The sequence below is a fragment of the Dicentrarchus labrax genome, unplaced genomic scaffold (assembly GCF_905237075.1).
Source record: "Dicentrarchus labrax unplaced genomic scaffold, dlabrax2021, whole genome shotgun sequence".
NCBI classification, from domain to species: Eukaryota; Metazoa; Chordata; class Actinopteri; family Moronidae; genus Dicentrarchus; species Dicentrarchus labrax.
This window is the reverse complement of record NW_026136714.1, coordinates 10516692-10532919: the sequence shown is the minus strand read 5'-3', so window position 1 is coordinate 10532919 and position 16228 is coordinate 10516692. Positions and strand designations below refer to the sequence as shown.

Sequence of the window (16228 nt, the reverse complement as noted above, 5' to 3'; positions counted from 1 at the left end):
GTAACTAAACCTATGTTGTGTAATCTATTTAAGCTTTTTAAATGAAAGATAAGGTATTTAACAGGTGGTGAAAAAGTAATTTTACTGGTGTCTATCCTCTTTTGGCATGACTTGAACATTGAAACTGGTACCAAATATATTTTCTCAGACTTCATGGAAGCTGACCAGGACCCAGAATTCAAGTTTTTGCTGTTGTTTATGTTGATAACTGTACGGATCGTGATGAAAACGGTGACGCTGTGTTTGTTTTTGTATCAGAACGGTGACCAACAGCAGGCTAACATACGTATCAAAGCTGGCCTTTCAGAACAACATCAAGTTACAGTATCTGTAAGTAAAAACTCTATGCTACCCACTGTACGGCTTCCTTTGTTTGATTCAGTTGAGCACAAAACTGTTAAAGACGTGTCATCTTTTGAAAATGTAGCTGTGTTTTAATTTAATTAATTAATTCTAGTATTTATTGTTGAAATCATAACGTAAAGAAAATGTATTTGTAACCTTATATTAACTAGAGAGAAAAAATCAAACCCTGTTATAGTTGGGAGAAAAGTCCAGTTCAGGTTCAGACTGAACAGGATTTATAGTTTGATACTTATTATACAGATAAAATGCACCACTATAAGGTTAATTGTCACAATCCTTAGTGGGGAAAACTTTTAATGAGAAGTAATAATGCAGGCTTATTGCTGCACGTAGAAATGTGCTGTCAGATGCTGTAACGTCAACCTGATGTTTTGTTGGTATTCTAATCTCATTCCCCGATGTTTGACTTAATTTCCAGGAATCTGAAAGATAACAACCTGTCATCACTGTCCTGGAGGATATTCAGGCACCTCAACATCTCTTATCTGTGAGTTCAGTGCAGCCTTCTCTATCAGTCTGTCCATCTCCATGTCTGTCTGTCGCTCTGTTCCTGGCTCTCTCTCTCTTTGGTTCACCTCCCAGTTATCATCACAGTCTGTAGATAAACATATACATACAGCGTATTCAATGGCACCTATAGATTTTTTATGTTTTGAAGCTTGGTGTTGGGTTAACTGCTGCCTGCAGTTTAGTATGTTTTATTTCTGAGACTGAGATTAGCTGAGGTAGGGTCAGCAAGTGACAATTAACCACCAGGGCTCAGTGTGATTGACTATATGACATTTCTCAATAAAGGCAAACATGCCCCCCAAACATACCCTTTACTCAGTCTCCCACTACTTTAATATAGCAGTAACTTTGTAACATTGCACTGCAGGACATCGGGGCATGGAAATTATGTGGACAAATGTACACACTTTGCATTTCTAAAGAGCGAATTCCAACATTTTCCAATGGTTCAATGCAGTTCAGTACTGTTCAATAGATTTTTTAATTCCATGTGGAAATTGAGTTACCATGAGTCTGAAAAACCTCCACTCTACTGTAGAAACGCAGCAGTTTAATATGTCGGACTCTGTAGATGAAAACGTCTCATTCTAAGGTAATGTTAACACAACGATCCTTATATTCAGGTGGTTATCCACTAATGAAAGTGTGCCTACGAATAATATATTCCATTTCTGCCAATAGAGCCTCCTAAATGTTACACACTGGACCTTTAACCATTCAAGTCCGGCTAGCTGCTTCCTGTCTTTATGCTAAGCTAAGCTAACCAGCTGCTGGAGGTAGCTTCATATTTGATGGACAGATATGAGAGTTGTATCAATCTAAATCCTACAGCTCTCTCCAAGAAAACAAACGAGCATATTTCACACAACGTTGAACTATTTCTTGGAGGCACACTGTGCTGCATCAGTTACCACATAATTCAGCTATTGCTTAGTTTTTTTCAAAATTTCAGTTACTCTTTGTTCTTAACTTTATATGTGTGTGTGTGTGTGTGTGTGTGTGTGTGTGTGTGTGTGTGTGTGTGTGTGTAGGATCCTGTCAGGGAACCCTTTGCACTGCTCCTGTGAGAACATGTGGATCAAGCTGTGGTTAGGAGAGGAAGCAGACACTCAGGAGCTGCACTGCATTGAGGATGGAGGAGGACGCAAGCTCCTGTCCACACTGGTACTACCTAACTGTGGTGAGGACACACACACACCCACACACACACGTATAGAGTAAGGAACTGCTGGAAAAGTCATTCACAAGCTGTAGCGGAGAGTACGGGGGAAAACAGTAATCCCAACAGTTTCCTCTACAAAGATTTTTCCAAATCTTTGTTTTGATTTTGTGAGTTCTCATGTGTTTTGCACATGCATTAGACATCTGTTTTTATGTATGTGCATGGTTGTGTGTGTGTTTAAGTACAGGACTTATACTATATACAATGCGGTATTACAATAACAAACGTGCTAAGTGTTTTGTCAGTTCTGAGCGGAGGTGCTGGGGACGAACAACTGGAGAAAACTTGTTGTTAAAACCTGTGAGAATAACTGCACAAAGAATAAAATTCATGCATTAACCACAACCACTGCAGTAATCAGTAATATATACCTGCTGCTATGTGAACTTTCCCAGGCTACAGTGAAGATGCTGCACATACTGTATTTCACTTACGCAGGGCTCTGCTTAGCCTGTATATCATAATTTCCCTAGACACTTTGCATCGTAAAAAGCTACAATGTCATACATGTGAGCAAGCAAACAAATGACCAAATGAACGCATGCATGCACACCCAGAGCCCCGCTTTTATAGAGGGCTTAAAAATGTAGTTTGGTTTCTGCTGGGTGCCATGAAAAAGCCACTGACGCTAAACAGGCTGACGTTATCTCTGTGCTGTAGGGATTTTTCTCATATGATGCAAAGATTAGCTGCCAGATGGAGGAGAGCGAAACCACAGAGTGGTGTTTGTTATGTGCTGTGTGAGTGGTTATGTCATCTTATAGACTGGTTACAGTCATCTGAGATATTTGCTTGTAGGTGTAGAAAGGTCACGGCACAGGACATTATAGAAGCAGGGAGGTATTATACTGAGGGACTCAACACAAGGATGACATTAGTGATTCTCATTCACTGCATGTATCACAATAAAATAAAGTGTTAAGACCATCTGCACTATGTCCTATAGCACCGGTGACCTGCTGTCACACAGCAGATTTCATTTCCTTTTTGTCTGAATCATCATATTTTGGTCGTCAAGGAAGGAATTCTTCCAGGGCTTATGGAAACCTGCACTAAAATACCCAACCACAACAGCAGTAATCACATTTTTATGAGTAATAAACACAGATTGGGTTGTGAAAAATGTATGAGAAAATGTTGCATCTTTGTTTAAGTTGCAAAGAAATTAAGTACTCCCATAAGGGATGCATCTACAAACCAGAAAAAACATCGATACCTATGCGATGCGTACAGCATAGAGTTATTTACAAACTAAGTAAAATGTCAAGCTAACCAGTAAGCTCGCTGTCACTGCTACAGACCACAAGTGGTATTTATTTACATATGGAATTGTTTAACAAGCTTGAATGTATAAATATTAGCAGCTAATTGATGCTTTATTCCTCCCCTCTTCTTCTAAGTCTCTCTATTTTGGATTCCTCTTCTCTTCATAAACAGGGTCAGATTACAATTTGACCTGCGCTTAGTCTCTGAAGAAAAATCTGTCCAAACTCAGCCTTTGGGTTTGTAGGTTTTCAGAAACACAAATCTGGCAGACATTCAGTAATAATTTCGAGCTTGAGCTTGACCCAAGTAAACAAATGAAACGCAGATTGTTCTAGCCTTCGGGGCAATAAGTCCAGTCAGATCCAGTTTGTTACTGTAAAGTGAGAACATAGAGGAATCTTAATGTCTGATATAAATTTATGAAACGCACAATAATAGCAGTCAGAAAAGCTTTATAGGCCTCAATTGAAATGTAATCTGATGTTTTCCCTAATAAGCCAGAACATGAATCTTGAAGTATTTTGCCTGCTCAGTTGTTGACAGAGCAAGTGATCAAAAATAGCTCAGGGCAGTCGGGACGCACAGGACGCAAACAATAAGTTAGCTTGCAGGAAGCTAACAATGTCATTGATAACTCCTATTGATCCGTCCCCTCTGCCTCCCTTCCATTAGCAGAGGTTATTTTTGGCATTAGCACAGTTACAGCAGGGCCCCTGGAGGGATGGGCAGGGGACCCCCTGGCAGAGTGACATATGAGGAGGCGGACATGGTGGAGCAGGGTGCCAAACAATGCCCCAGGGCTAACAGTGATACACCAAAAGACCTCTCATTCTGGCCGAACTGCTGGCCTTTTGCTCTTTCTGTCGTTCTTTCTCGCCATCTTTTGCTTCTCACTCTCTCACGCTGTCTTTCCTCCTCTTTATTACGAGCCTCCATCTGTCTGTGTGCTTGCATGCATGTGCGACTGTCTGTGCTTCTGTCTGTCTGAACATTTCTGAGAGACATATGAGCAAGGCACAAAGCAGAGGAAGTGCCCAACGATGCCCTCGGGCTGACACTGATCTCTCAGGCCACCCGCGTATGTCTCTCTCTCTGTTTCGCTCTGTGGACTGTTTACTGCTGGAGCTCCTCTCAAAAAGGCTGGAAGACACTGTTCCTACTGACCTATGCAAAACTTTACTAAAAACGACTGCAGCCACCATGCTTGTGCAAAATGATAAGTCCACTGTGTCACTCAGCAAAAATGTTGGGGTTGAAACAGCTGCAGGAATTAAAACACTCCCACTGACTTGTTTGTTAATAGGATGATTAAAATGCTACAACACCCTATAAAAGCCATAAACTCTCCACTCTTGTTTAATTCCCTTTTACAACTCTTCCCAAAGTTGTAAGATTATGTCGCTTGTTCATGTAAAGATAAAAAAAATGTAAGCTTTTTCTACCACCTTGAGTTTTCTGTGGCTAAAATCTGCTCAATGATCCAAATATATAAATGCTAATAATTGAAACCAGCTGTCCTGAGAAAAAGGTGCCTTTACCCCCATGTGCTGTGGAAATGACGGCAGATGGATTACCAGACCTCTGCTGGTCATTTCACAGCACTGGTGCACTCGGCCTTCATCTGTCTCCCACTCTGTCTGTCTGTCTCTCCGTCTGTTCATTTGTTTGGCTGGAATGACCGTCTATCGGGTTCTGTTTCTCTTTGCCCTTTTCTGTCTTCCTGTTTTAGTATTTTTTCCACTGCTCTCATCTTTCCTTCTCTAACTTCTGTCTCCTTGGCGTATGCGTGAATATACTGCACAGTGTGAGTAGCCTATAAATGTACATATCTGTCTGTGTGACTGCTCCATCCTTTCCTGTAGTGTGCTCTTACAGTTGTATATGTGAAACACAATGCAGCACGTAGGCAAGAAAAAATATTGGTAGAGACCAACCAAAAAGGCCAGATGGCTCCTGTGTCTGTGGGCAGTAGATGCTATTGTGCGAATTTCCTATACAGTCTCTCACTTGTTAGATAACAAGGAATTAAACAAATAGACACAAAAGGCTAAAATCAACACAAAAGTAAGACAGCACAAAGAAAATCAGCCGAGTGCAGATTGACAGAAACAGATTAGGATGGTATTCATGTCTTGCAGCCCTGATGTTTTATGAGGTTGTTAAGTCTTTTAAAAGTTAATGGACATGACATTTAGTGCTATCCCACCTAGGTTTGGCCCTTCTGCGTTCCTTTTTAGGCCATGCTGCTGTCATTTCAGCAGTGAGGTTTCACTAACAGAAGAGGGGACAACAGCTTTAAAAACAGAAGAGCATAGCTGGTCAAAACAAATCAGTAAATCATCTTTATGAGTAGAGGGGAGAAGGTAATGGCTAAGAATATAAAATGAGGAAAAGTTGTGATGTAAAGAAAGAATAATGTGCAGTCTTGATTTTTTAATTTATCAGTGGTCCTTCATATGACAAGAATGATGCATAGCCGAACCAGCTCAGTATCACTGGGAAGTGCGTCCATGTTAGATGATTCTGCACCTCACGATTTATGTCCAATACCGCTAGTTGGAGAGTAACGGTGTGGAGGTGGTGGATGGGTATGTCTGCTCTTCATGCATTAGTCAGTAGATTAACTTTTTTATTAACCATTATTGAAGTTTCCCTAACTTTAACCAATTATTTTAGTGTATTTGCCATACATAGAGTATGTCCCTTACCCAAACCAGTAGTTGCCGAAGCTTGTGCTAAAATTGCAAAGTGAACACTGTCAATGTTCTTGTCTGGCAAGCAGATCAGACACCAGAGTAGCTAGTTAAATACAAGAGATTAACTTCAAACCAAAGAGAAATGTAACACTCTTTAAGATAAAAAAAACTATAAAAGTGGGACAGATACAGACGAGGCAGATATTATCTGATGTTATAATCAAAGCAGGCCGGGAGACAACTTGAGTGACAGTAGTTTTAGGTAGAAAATCAATAATCTATAATAGATTCCAGTCATGCCTCCCATTCTCTGCTCCTATTTCTCCACATTCTTTGAGAAGATAATGCCTTGACAGTCTTCACTGTACTCGAACAACAACAACAACAACAACAATAACAAAAGGAAAAGGCAAACTCAGGGAAGGATTTCTTGTTACTTTCCAGCACATTTCCTTCTTTCCCTGTTGTGTATTTTGTCAGAGATTTCTCTCTCTCTCTCTTTGCCTCTCATCAGAAATCATCTTTTTGGTGGAAAGGCTGGAGCCTTACATAAAAATATGTCAACACTTCTCTAAACACCGATGTGGACGTGTTTATTGTAGTCCATGAAAAGAGCTGACAATAATGACACCTCCAACAATGACGCTGAAGTATGCTGTGGCGTATTGTGCCGAGGGTTCAATCCAGAGAGCAGTGGATGTTTTCCTTCTATATATGAGTCTGCGAGCAGCTATTCAGCTTCACATCACTGGGACATATCCCTGATGCTGCGCTCGTAATTCACAGCACATTCACAGAGCATGCTCCTGGAGAATGAAGGCAACCTGGATTGAAGGAGTCAAAGGGTGTCAAGGACTGGTAATGTAATGTAGCCTTCACTCAGTTATTAGAGTGATGTTTTCATGGTTGCAGTCTTATCAACCTGTAAAAAAAATGTTGTTTACAGGAAAGAAGGTCCTTTGGCAGCAATTGCATCTCAGAAATGACACCTGGTAATACAAAGTAAGAGAAAAAATGTTAATGAGCTGCTGCTTGTGGACCCACAGAGTAATAATAGTAAAAAACAAAACAATTAAGAAAACAGAAAATGCCAGATTTAAAGTAAGATTTTCTTCTTTTTTAAAAAAGAATTCAAAATAAGCACCTACGTATGGATTTATTATTGTTTTTGTTTATACAATTAATAGAAAATGATAAAGCCTGGTGTCCAGTTTGAGGGTGTAATTTACATGCAGTCTAAGCCAAAAGATCAAGAAAGAAACTAGGCTATTTTTCATTGAATGAATGATAATGTGAGTGAGACACTTTTTGGTTTCATGAGTTGTTCCTCCATTTTAGCACGTCAAAGCCTGTGTTAGTCTGTCAGTAATCTATGTTGTTACTGTCAGTGAGGTTAGTGACAAACATGAATAAGTGAGTTGAGAAACATTAATAAAGGCTTCCACACCGACCATGAGGAGTCACTTAATGGTTTAATGTGAATCATACACCACAGCCTTCACAGTCTCTAGATCTCAACCCATTTTTTCAGATTATATATTTCGGTTGCACAATTAATCAGTGAAGTCCCCCACCCCCCCGCTTCCTTCCAAGCACCAAAGAGAAACTACGGTATGTACACCCCTTATGTAGAGCCGCTGTTTGGGTTGTCCCTTCTGGGCTACTGTACAAACGTGGTGGTTTAACATGGTGGAAGAGGACCCGCACCCTCTGTAGATAAAAACAGCTCATTGTAAGCTAATGAAAACAGAGTTATGCTTATTAATTGGTGATTATACACTAATGAAAACATAGTTATGCATATTATATTCCATTTCAGCCAACAGATCCTCCGAAATGATACACACTAGACATTTTTTAGACCATTTTATTTACTTTTCTGGCAAAACAATTCCAATCAAGGTGTGCTTTCTAGCATTGCTATAGATCAAATCAACCTCAATGACAGCTGAGCCGATTCCACCCCGTGGTGAAGACTGTGATTATGGCTGAAAGCTAGAAAGTAGACCTTGAGTTGGGATTGTTTTGTCAAAAAATGAAAATACATTAGACCATTCATTTGTCATGAATGTTGTTCATTAGGACACTACTGTGTTGCTGGCTTACCCTCACTTGACTGCCAGTGTTTTCCATATGTTTACAACTGGCTGCAGGTGGGCCGCAGCACGGGCCAAACGCTGAAGCACATAATGGTGAAATCTTTCCACGTAATGACTCATGTGTTGTCACAGACACAGGCAGGTCCACCACGCTAATTACGGTAAATTACTCCTTAGTCCTACTTGTTGATTCTGAACACATCCGAGCAGCTAAAGGATTACAATCACACAAAATGTCATGGGTGGTTTGACTACCAAAGCTGCACCCATAAATATTGAACATGGAAATAATTTTCTATGTACTGACAGGTCATGACAACTGCACTCACATCAAAAACCAAAGAGGTTTCCAGAAGTTTTATTATGATTTCTAAGCTCTGTGAGGTGCAGCTGTGTGTGTGTGTGTGTGTGTGTGTGTGTGTGTGTGTGTGTGTGTGTGTGTGCGTGTGCGTGCATGTGTGTGTGAGAGACCTGCAGATGGCTGTAGTGGCAGTAGAAAGCTGATTTACTTAGAGCCTGTTAAGATATGTGGTTCTGATATGGCAGCTGGCCTGCCACCACTGAAATGACTGGTTTTTTGTGTGCCTCACGGTGATTGAGTGGGTTGCCGTAGTGATAAGTGGGTTGCCCTGGTGATAAGCATTCTGCCAACGGACAGAAGAGGTGGAAGAGGAGGGGCGAAAGGGAGAGGAGAGGGTTCGATAAGAAATCTGTCCAGCTTTATCTGCAGTAGCTGTCGACACCCATTTCTTTTCTTTTCTTTCTTTTGTTTCTCTCCTCTTCTTTTCTATTTCTTCTCTTATTTTTGTTCTTGTCTTGTTCTTTTATTTCTCTTCATTTTGTTCTTATAATCTCATTTTCTGTTCTCTTCTCTTCTTATCTTCTCTTTTTTGTTCTTATCACTTCTTGTTTTGTTTCTTTCCAGTACCAGCGATGCTGGATCTAAATAGCTCAGATTTGTACTATTCTTCCGTTTGTAAAACTGGTACTGCAACCTACATCGTACGAGCAGAGAAATTGACAGGGGAGGTAGAGACTGGTGCATGTACCTCAGGCACACAAAAATGTCCACCAGCAGGTGGCGCTATAATCAATATAAGTGCGTTTTGGCTGGTAACTCACACGTTCAAAAACCTTTAATTGAGTTTCATCGTGTGATATAGGCCACGCCCCAATGTCGCCTAGAAATGTTTGTTTTCTGCAAAAATCACAATCGCAATCGCGACGCTTACTTCTATCATACCTAAATCCTCCTGGAGCTGAGTTCGATCTGCACAAAACTGTGCAGTAAAAACAGGAAATTATGTCATATCTCCACATTGGTCAATCCGATTAACACACAGCACTAGGTGGCGCATTTTATTTATTTTTTTATTTTAACAAAATCATGAAATAAGTTCTGATTATTTTTCAAATATTGAACTGATATCTGTGCTGCTCTCAAACTTGGATCGCGCCTGTGTGCCTGCGGGGCTCGAACCCCGTTAATACTTGCTTGCAGGTCTAGTTGTTCTTGTCTTCTCTTTTCTTTTTCTTCTGTTCTCTTGCTCCTGTCTTCTTACATTTGTGTTCTCTTCTTTGTCTTTGTTTGTTTTTGCTCATTTTTCTTCTCCTCCTTCTCCTTCTCATCCACCTTCTTCTTCTTCACCAGGAATGTTATTGGACAGGGGACAAGGGTGGCAAGACTCTGATTGAGTCTGATTGGTCACACTCAGGTCACCTCCTGGTCAGCACTGTACACACACACACACACACACACACACACACACACACACACACACGCACACACACACACAGACACACACAGACACACAGTCGCACAGAGTCACCAGTGTCTTTGCTTTGACAGAGGCTTCAGACTGTGTCCAATCAATTTAGTACTTGGGCTGCTGAAGACATGCACTAGTAATCAGTGTAACCATCACTGTGTTTGAACTCTGTCTCTTTGTCTGACTGTTTGATTGGGGTGAGTGTGCTTAAATGAAAGCGAGAGAGAGCGAGAGAGAGAGGGAAAGAGGGAGATTGAATTCGAGGTCTTTCTTTGTGTGTCTTTCTTTTCACTTGGTGGTAGTGGGTGTGTGTGTGTTTGCCTGCTCTTCCACTCCTATTGTCGAGGTTGTTGTTACGTGCCTTGTGTTTCAACTGAAAAGACAAGAGTTGGCCATGAATCCTAAGTTTGCTTCCTGTCCTCTCCTCTCCTCTCCTCTCCTCTCTCTACCTGTATACCCACCTCCGCTGCTCTCTACCTACTTCCCACTCCCTGGTTGTATGTAGAGGTTCCCATGGCAACGTTAAGCCCATCCAAAGTGACATTAATGGAGGGGGATAAACTGGACTTGTCCTGTACGACGTCTGGGGTGCCGTCGCCTGAGCTGATATGGAACATGGCACTGGTCACCAACTATGAGGTCAGGTCTCTCTCTCTCTCTCACACACACACACACACACACACACACACACACACACACACAAAAGAGAAACGCAAGCTCGGATATGTTGAAATTGTTGAAAGAATATTTTGACATATAATTGTCATTTATTGATGAATTGATATCATCATTTGCAGTCCTAAATACTTCAGTGATCCTCAAGCCTAAACAAGTTTGGCAACTGAGCTCAGCTAAAGTTATCAGTATACATACAAACTCCCTGTTAAGACATTAAAAATGAATCAAAACATCTTTGTATTTCCTAATCAAAATAGTAAAATTCAAACCCAAACTAAAGGATCCCTATAGTGTATTAACTAATTTTAAGGTATGCGTATCATTTTAGTTTAGGGTTGGATCCAATTAAATATCATGTAAACCCAACTGATATTTATTTTGATTTATGTTTCCTTCTATGTAAAGTGCCTTGAATGCAATGTTTCCACTGGTATGATATGTGCTCCCCATGCTTTCCTGAACATTATTCAACTGGTCCATTATGTGGGTCATCTTATCCCTGCAGCTCTCAAACCTTGAGAGATTATTTGTCAAATTATTTGGTGAAATACGGTAGTCATCTGATCAAAAAGTGATTGTAATCTTCATGCTGATATCTGGATGTGTTTGCTCACTCAGATCCAAACATCAGGCCAGATTTCGGTTCTAAGACTGTCCAACCTGTCTTCTTTGGACCACAACTGCAAGATCAGCTGCACAGCAGAGAACATTGTTGGAGAGAAAGAGTCCTCGCTGCTGCTGGACATACTCTGTACGTTTGCCCTCTGGCATGCAGCCCTAATTCAGCATAGATTATATTGTCAAAGTGTTCGTCAATATAGTATAGACTAAAGCTGGAGGACCATTCCACTCATCTTTAAGTCAGTGCTTTTGCATGCTTCACTTCTCTAATTTTACTGCTGAAGAACTATTTTGCCTTATCTTGCTTTTCTGTCTGTTTGTATCTTACACTTAAACTCTCTATTCTCTCTCAGTTCCTCCCAAAATCACTAAACTGAGTGATGCAATCCCAGACCATCACTGGTGCATCCCCTTCAGCGTGTCAGGTAAGAGAGACATCCACATAATGTCCTACTTATGCTGTCATTTGGTCAGTCCCAGCATGAAAATGTTGAATAGTATCCCAGTATATGATAATCACAGCAGTGACTACATAAACAAATGAATATAGACTGATCATTAAAGAATATGAAACCAGTGAAAATGTCTTGTATTGTCTTCATAATCTTTCCAGGAAATCCACAACCGCGTCTAGAGTGGTTTCTGGATGGTAAATCGGTGACGGAGGGGCAATACATCATGACCATGATCCATGATGTCACAGAGAGAGAGTACCACGGCTGCCTGCAGCTGGACAGCCCCACACACCTCAACAACGGACGCTACACCCTCTTGGCTATAAATAAATTTGGGAGAGATCAAAAAGAGGTGGAGGCACACTTCATGAGGAAGCCCTGGGATGGTAAGGAGTAACACTGCACAATGTTTCATTTTCCGTTCTAACGTTATTATGATTGATATATCTAACATATAAAAGAGATCAATCAAGCTTTTACTGTACCAAAAAGTACAGAGCTGGAACAGCTGGTCGATAAAATAATTAGTCCATCAACAGGAAATAAATCAGCAACTATCCTATAATTTTTATTTGTTTATCTAATTTTTCAAGCAAAAATCCCGACAGTTTCAACTCCTCCAATGTGGCGATTTGATGTTTTTTTTTCTCTTATGTGATATTAAAATGATGATCGTAAATGTCACCTGAGTCTTTAGGACGACGTAGTGGGGATTTTTTTTTTTCTAAACCAAATTGATTCATTGATTAATGGATGACATTAATGGATGACATTACATTGTTTTTCTTATGATTAGTGTAACTTTGCCTTTTGTTCCTTTTCTTCTCTTTTTTTGCCTTCAAGCCCTTAAAAATGATGAAGTTGTAGAACTAATCACTTTTACAGTTACAGTCACAGTTAATGTCTTTCTAGATTCAGATTTAAAGGAGGAGCTGTTGTTATTATTATTTGGTTAAATTCATAATGTTGCTTTTTCTAGTTTTTAGAATATTGTGACATATACAAAAATATATCCAGTGTGCGGTTTGTGAAATATTTGATCAAATATAATCTTTGTGTTTTTATCCTAATGTGCAGGAACAGAGAAGGACCCTTACTATTATGGTGAGTGAAATGGATATTCATAACTACAAATGTTTTTTTTAAATTAATGTTAAAAGTGTTAAATCACATCCAGTTTGGATTCATTGTGTTCATAGTTTCAATGTTTTTCTGTTTAACCTCTTATCATTTTCATCCTCATAACTTAACACAAATTACATTTTAGAAATCTTTCTCTTTCTCTTTTTTCTCTCAAGTTGCTGAGGGTGCGTTACATACCTACACATCCTTGCAGCTAGGGATTAGGACTGTTGTTATGTCTTTGTCTACTCTGTGATGTTATTTCTTTTTTTTTTCTTCTGATGTTGTGCATGTCAAATATATGTTGCTTGTTGGTTTTTTGTATTGCTTTTGTTTAATGGATATTTTTTTTAAAACAAGCTCAGAGAACAGGCATGACTGACAACATTATTTGTGAAGTGCATGTCAAAGAATTTACAATTGAATTGTGTTAATATATTTGTAAGATAATTTGTATTTGTTGTCTCTTTCTCCAACACTTACTCCTCCCTCCTGCAGATCCAACCACAGGTACTGTGGCCGAGCCTTTCATTTTCTCACTCCCAGTCACAAACGTCACAATTAAGTGGCTAGTCCCTGCCGCTTTAACATTGTCTGAGTTTTTAATGTTTCCAGCTAACTCTTTTAAAAAACCTGTAAAAAAGGGTCTAAAATATGCATATCTGTACATGATATGAGGCTAGTGCTGCATTCACATGGATTCAGGTAAATGGATGCCATGTTACTGGATAGATATTAACAGTAGATTAGCATCGCCGTCCAAAGTTAACTTTTTTAAAACGTTTTGGCGTCCTTTGTGATGGAAATACCAGATGTTATGTAGTTCCCTCAAACAAGGAGAAAACACAGGAAATCTGCACAACGAGAAACTAATAATGAATAAATAACATAAAATAATATAAGACATCATTCATGTGTTTTGTGTTTTCTTTGTTCTTGTATTACAGCATGAAGCTAGTCAGTCCAAAAAAAGCTTAATTGTTTAAACACTTTATTTCACTTTTAACATTATAAGACAAAAAGGCTTTGAGGATGAGGACAAACCGATGTGTCTGACACATGTGAGACTGTCTCTAAAGAGGCTGGGGTTGCGGGAGTTGGGCAGAGAAGCTAACATGAGCCTAAACTAAAATGAAGCCGTCATCCAAACATGTTAGATGCAGGCCTGCCATGACTAGTTATGAACATTTGCGAAGGCTATGATTGTTGTTCTGGTGAAGGTTTTAGTGAAGTGAGCTAATTAAAAAAGTGCTAAATATTAACCTTGAACTAAATTCACCCACTGAACAAATACAGATAACCAATAATAAGAATTACACTGTCCTTCAGCTGGTCACAAATCATTTCTTACTCTTCTTCTCTATTTATTCCTCTCTCTGCTTCATCAACAGAGGGCCCCCCTGTAGAACCACCTGAAGACAGAGTCGCTGTAAGTCACGTATTACTGTTGTCCTCCATCTCTATCTCTTTGCTGACTGCCTCTTTCAGCTGTTGACCGTTTGTGCCTGTTTTTTTCTACCTATTTGTCTTACCTGTCTAGAAACAACTGAGCTGGATTTTTTCAGCGTTAGAAGGAATTAAATTAACCCAAACCAAAGTACAAAGACACACAACAGTACTTCAGAAAAATCTGCCTGTGGTCTGTACCTTCTGGTGTATTGTGTATCTTCAGAATAATTGGTTTATAACTCGGTTTTCTCATTGTGCAGGTGTACGTGGTGGTGGGAATTGCTGCTGTCGCCTTCACTGGTTTCCTTCTCATGTTGGTTATTCTCAAGTTTGGAGGAAACTCTAAATTTGGCATCAAAGGTAAGACTCCAGACTTTCATTGGCATTGGTGGCCTCCCTCCTGTGGGGGAGGAATTAATTGTAAAAACGTTGGTAACTTGTTGTTTGTGGATGTCTAGATTGAGGCGTTTTGTTAATAAATTGTAACATGGTGGCTTCATGGATACATCAAAAATACATTTTAAATGATTTTTCCCAAAATCAAAAACTACGTCAAACACATAACACATAATGTTTTGACGATCGATTCAGTTCATCAATTTGTATAACAACTACAAATTGTACATTTAACTCTATTATGAAAACTACATTTCCTTTTTTTTGGTTTTAGAAAACTTTTTTAAATTCTTGCTAGTGGGCCTAAGCTGGATTTATAGTTGATGCAAGGAGTTAACATGAGTCTTGTGACTCGAAGGTGGCGATCGCCTGCTGATATCACCTCTGCAATGCTAGGTGCATGTGTTACATATGACTTGATATACAGAGTAACACACACATAGTAGATTTATGGATCTGGAGTTACACCCTGTTAGCATTAACATTATTTACATAGAGAAATATTCATAGGGTGGCAGAAATATAATCTGATTTAATTGTTAACAATCATTGCTTGGAAAAGCCACCAAATGAAGATATTTTAACTTAAAAACATTACATTAATAGAAATATCTAAAGATGGCATTAGAAATCAATAATCAAAAATATAAATGAATTGTTTTATTTGCAAATCTCCAAATACATGTGTTTTTGCAATGAACTTAAGACTATCACTTACTTAGATCATTATATTATTTGTGTTAATATCAGTTTTTTAACACATTATTTCTTGATTAATTTAAATTAATGTGTTTGACATTTGACAGCATTTGATAACAAACTGGGGTGGCCAGGCTTTTTTTTCATGGGTGGCAGCAGCTGTGCAGTTTGCCGTCATTCACTCATACAGAGCAGCGATCGCAGTGTTAGATGTCTATTACAGAAAAGAAGAAGACTTCAGAGAGTCTTTAACCTACTTTATGTTCAATAAACCCTACCAGCAGTCCCCGCGATGTATCTTCATTCATGCCGCAGCCCCGACGTATAGTTATGGCGATACCTTGGAGCCCATGCATGTAACCGCTGTAGCCCCTTAACGCAGGAGTATAAATCCAGCTTTAGTCTCATTTGTGGGAGCATATTTGTACAGTACACATTGCAGGGGATATACCTGACATCTTCCTTGCAGTGGTTGTTTCAGTTCAGAAAGTAAAAATCTGGGGTTGAAGTCTGAGTCCAAGATGGGATAACTACATGTATGATGTGACATAAAAAAAACAAACAGTTAAACAGTGTTGTTGTTCATGGTTTAACGACATCTAGATCTAATTTAAGATGCAGATCATCACGTATCCATGAATCCGTCCTGTTGTTTGAAGGAGGTTCAGCAGGTCTGATGGTGCTGCTGGTGAATAACACGCATGTTGACTAAACTGAAGTCCTGTAATCTTCCTGTTGATGTAAAACTACTGTGGTAGCCATTGTTGAAGCCCCCCCCCGGCACACACATACACAATCACCATGTATCTTTTCTTTGCAAATGTGGAACTTCTGCAATGGCTACAAGTGTAACTAATCTGTTTCGTCTTGTAGTATTTGT

General features: G+C 39.5%; 1 protein-coding gene across 2 annotated transcripts in view; it reads left to right on the top strand.

Moving 5' to 3' along the window:
- Positions 1 to 16228, top strand: part of ntrk2a (neurotrophic tyrosine kinase, receptor, type 2a) — an 85802-nt gene that overhangs the window by 5040 nt on the left and 64534 nt on the right. For both annotated transcript variants that reach the window (XM_051421612.1, XM_051421613.1), the window contains exons 3-13: positions 259 to 330; positions 785 to 853; positions 1908 to 2056; positions 10434 to 10567; positions 11225 to 11357; positions 11581 to 11652; positions 11841 to 12068; positions 12760 to 12786; positions 13303 to 13314; positions 14196 to 14233; positions 14514 to 14613. In XM_051421612.1, coding sequence (XP_051277572.1) covers positions 259 to 330; positions 785 to 853; positions 1908 to 2056; positions 10434 to 10567; positions 11225 to 11357; positions 11581 to 11652; positions 11841 to 12068; positions 12760 to 12786; positions 13303 to 13314; positions 14196 to 14233; positions 14514 to 14613 — 1034 coding nt within the window. The remainder of the gene's footprint in view (positions 1 to 258; positions 331 to 784; positions 854 to 1907; positions 2057 to 10433; positions 10568 to 11224; positions 11358 to 11580; positions 11653 to 11840; positions 12069 to 12759; positions 12787 to 13302; positions 13315 to 14195; positions 14234 to 14513; positions 14614 to 16228) is intronic.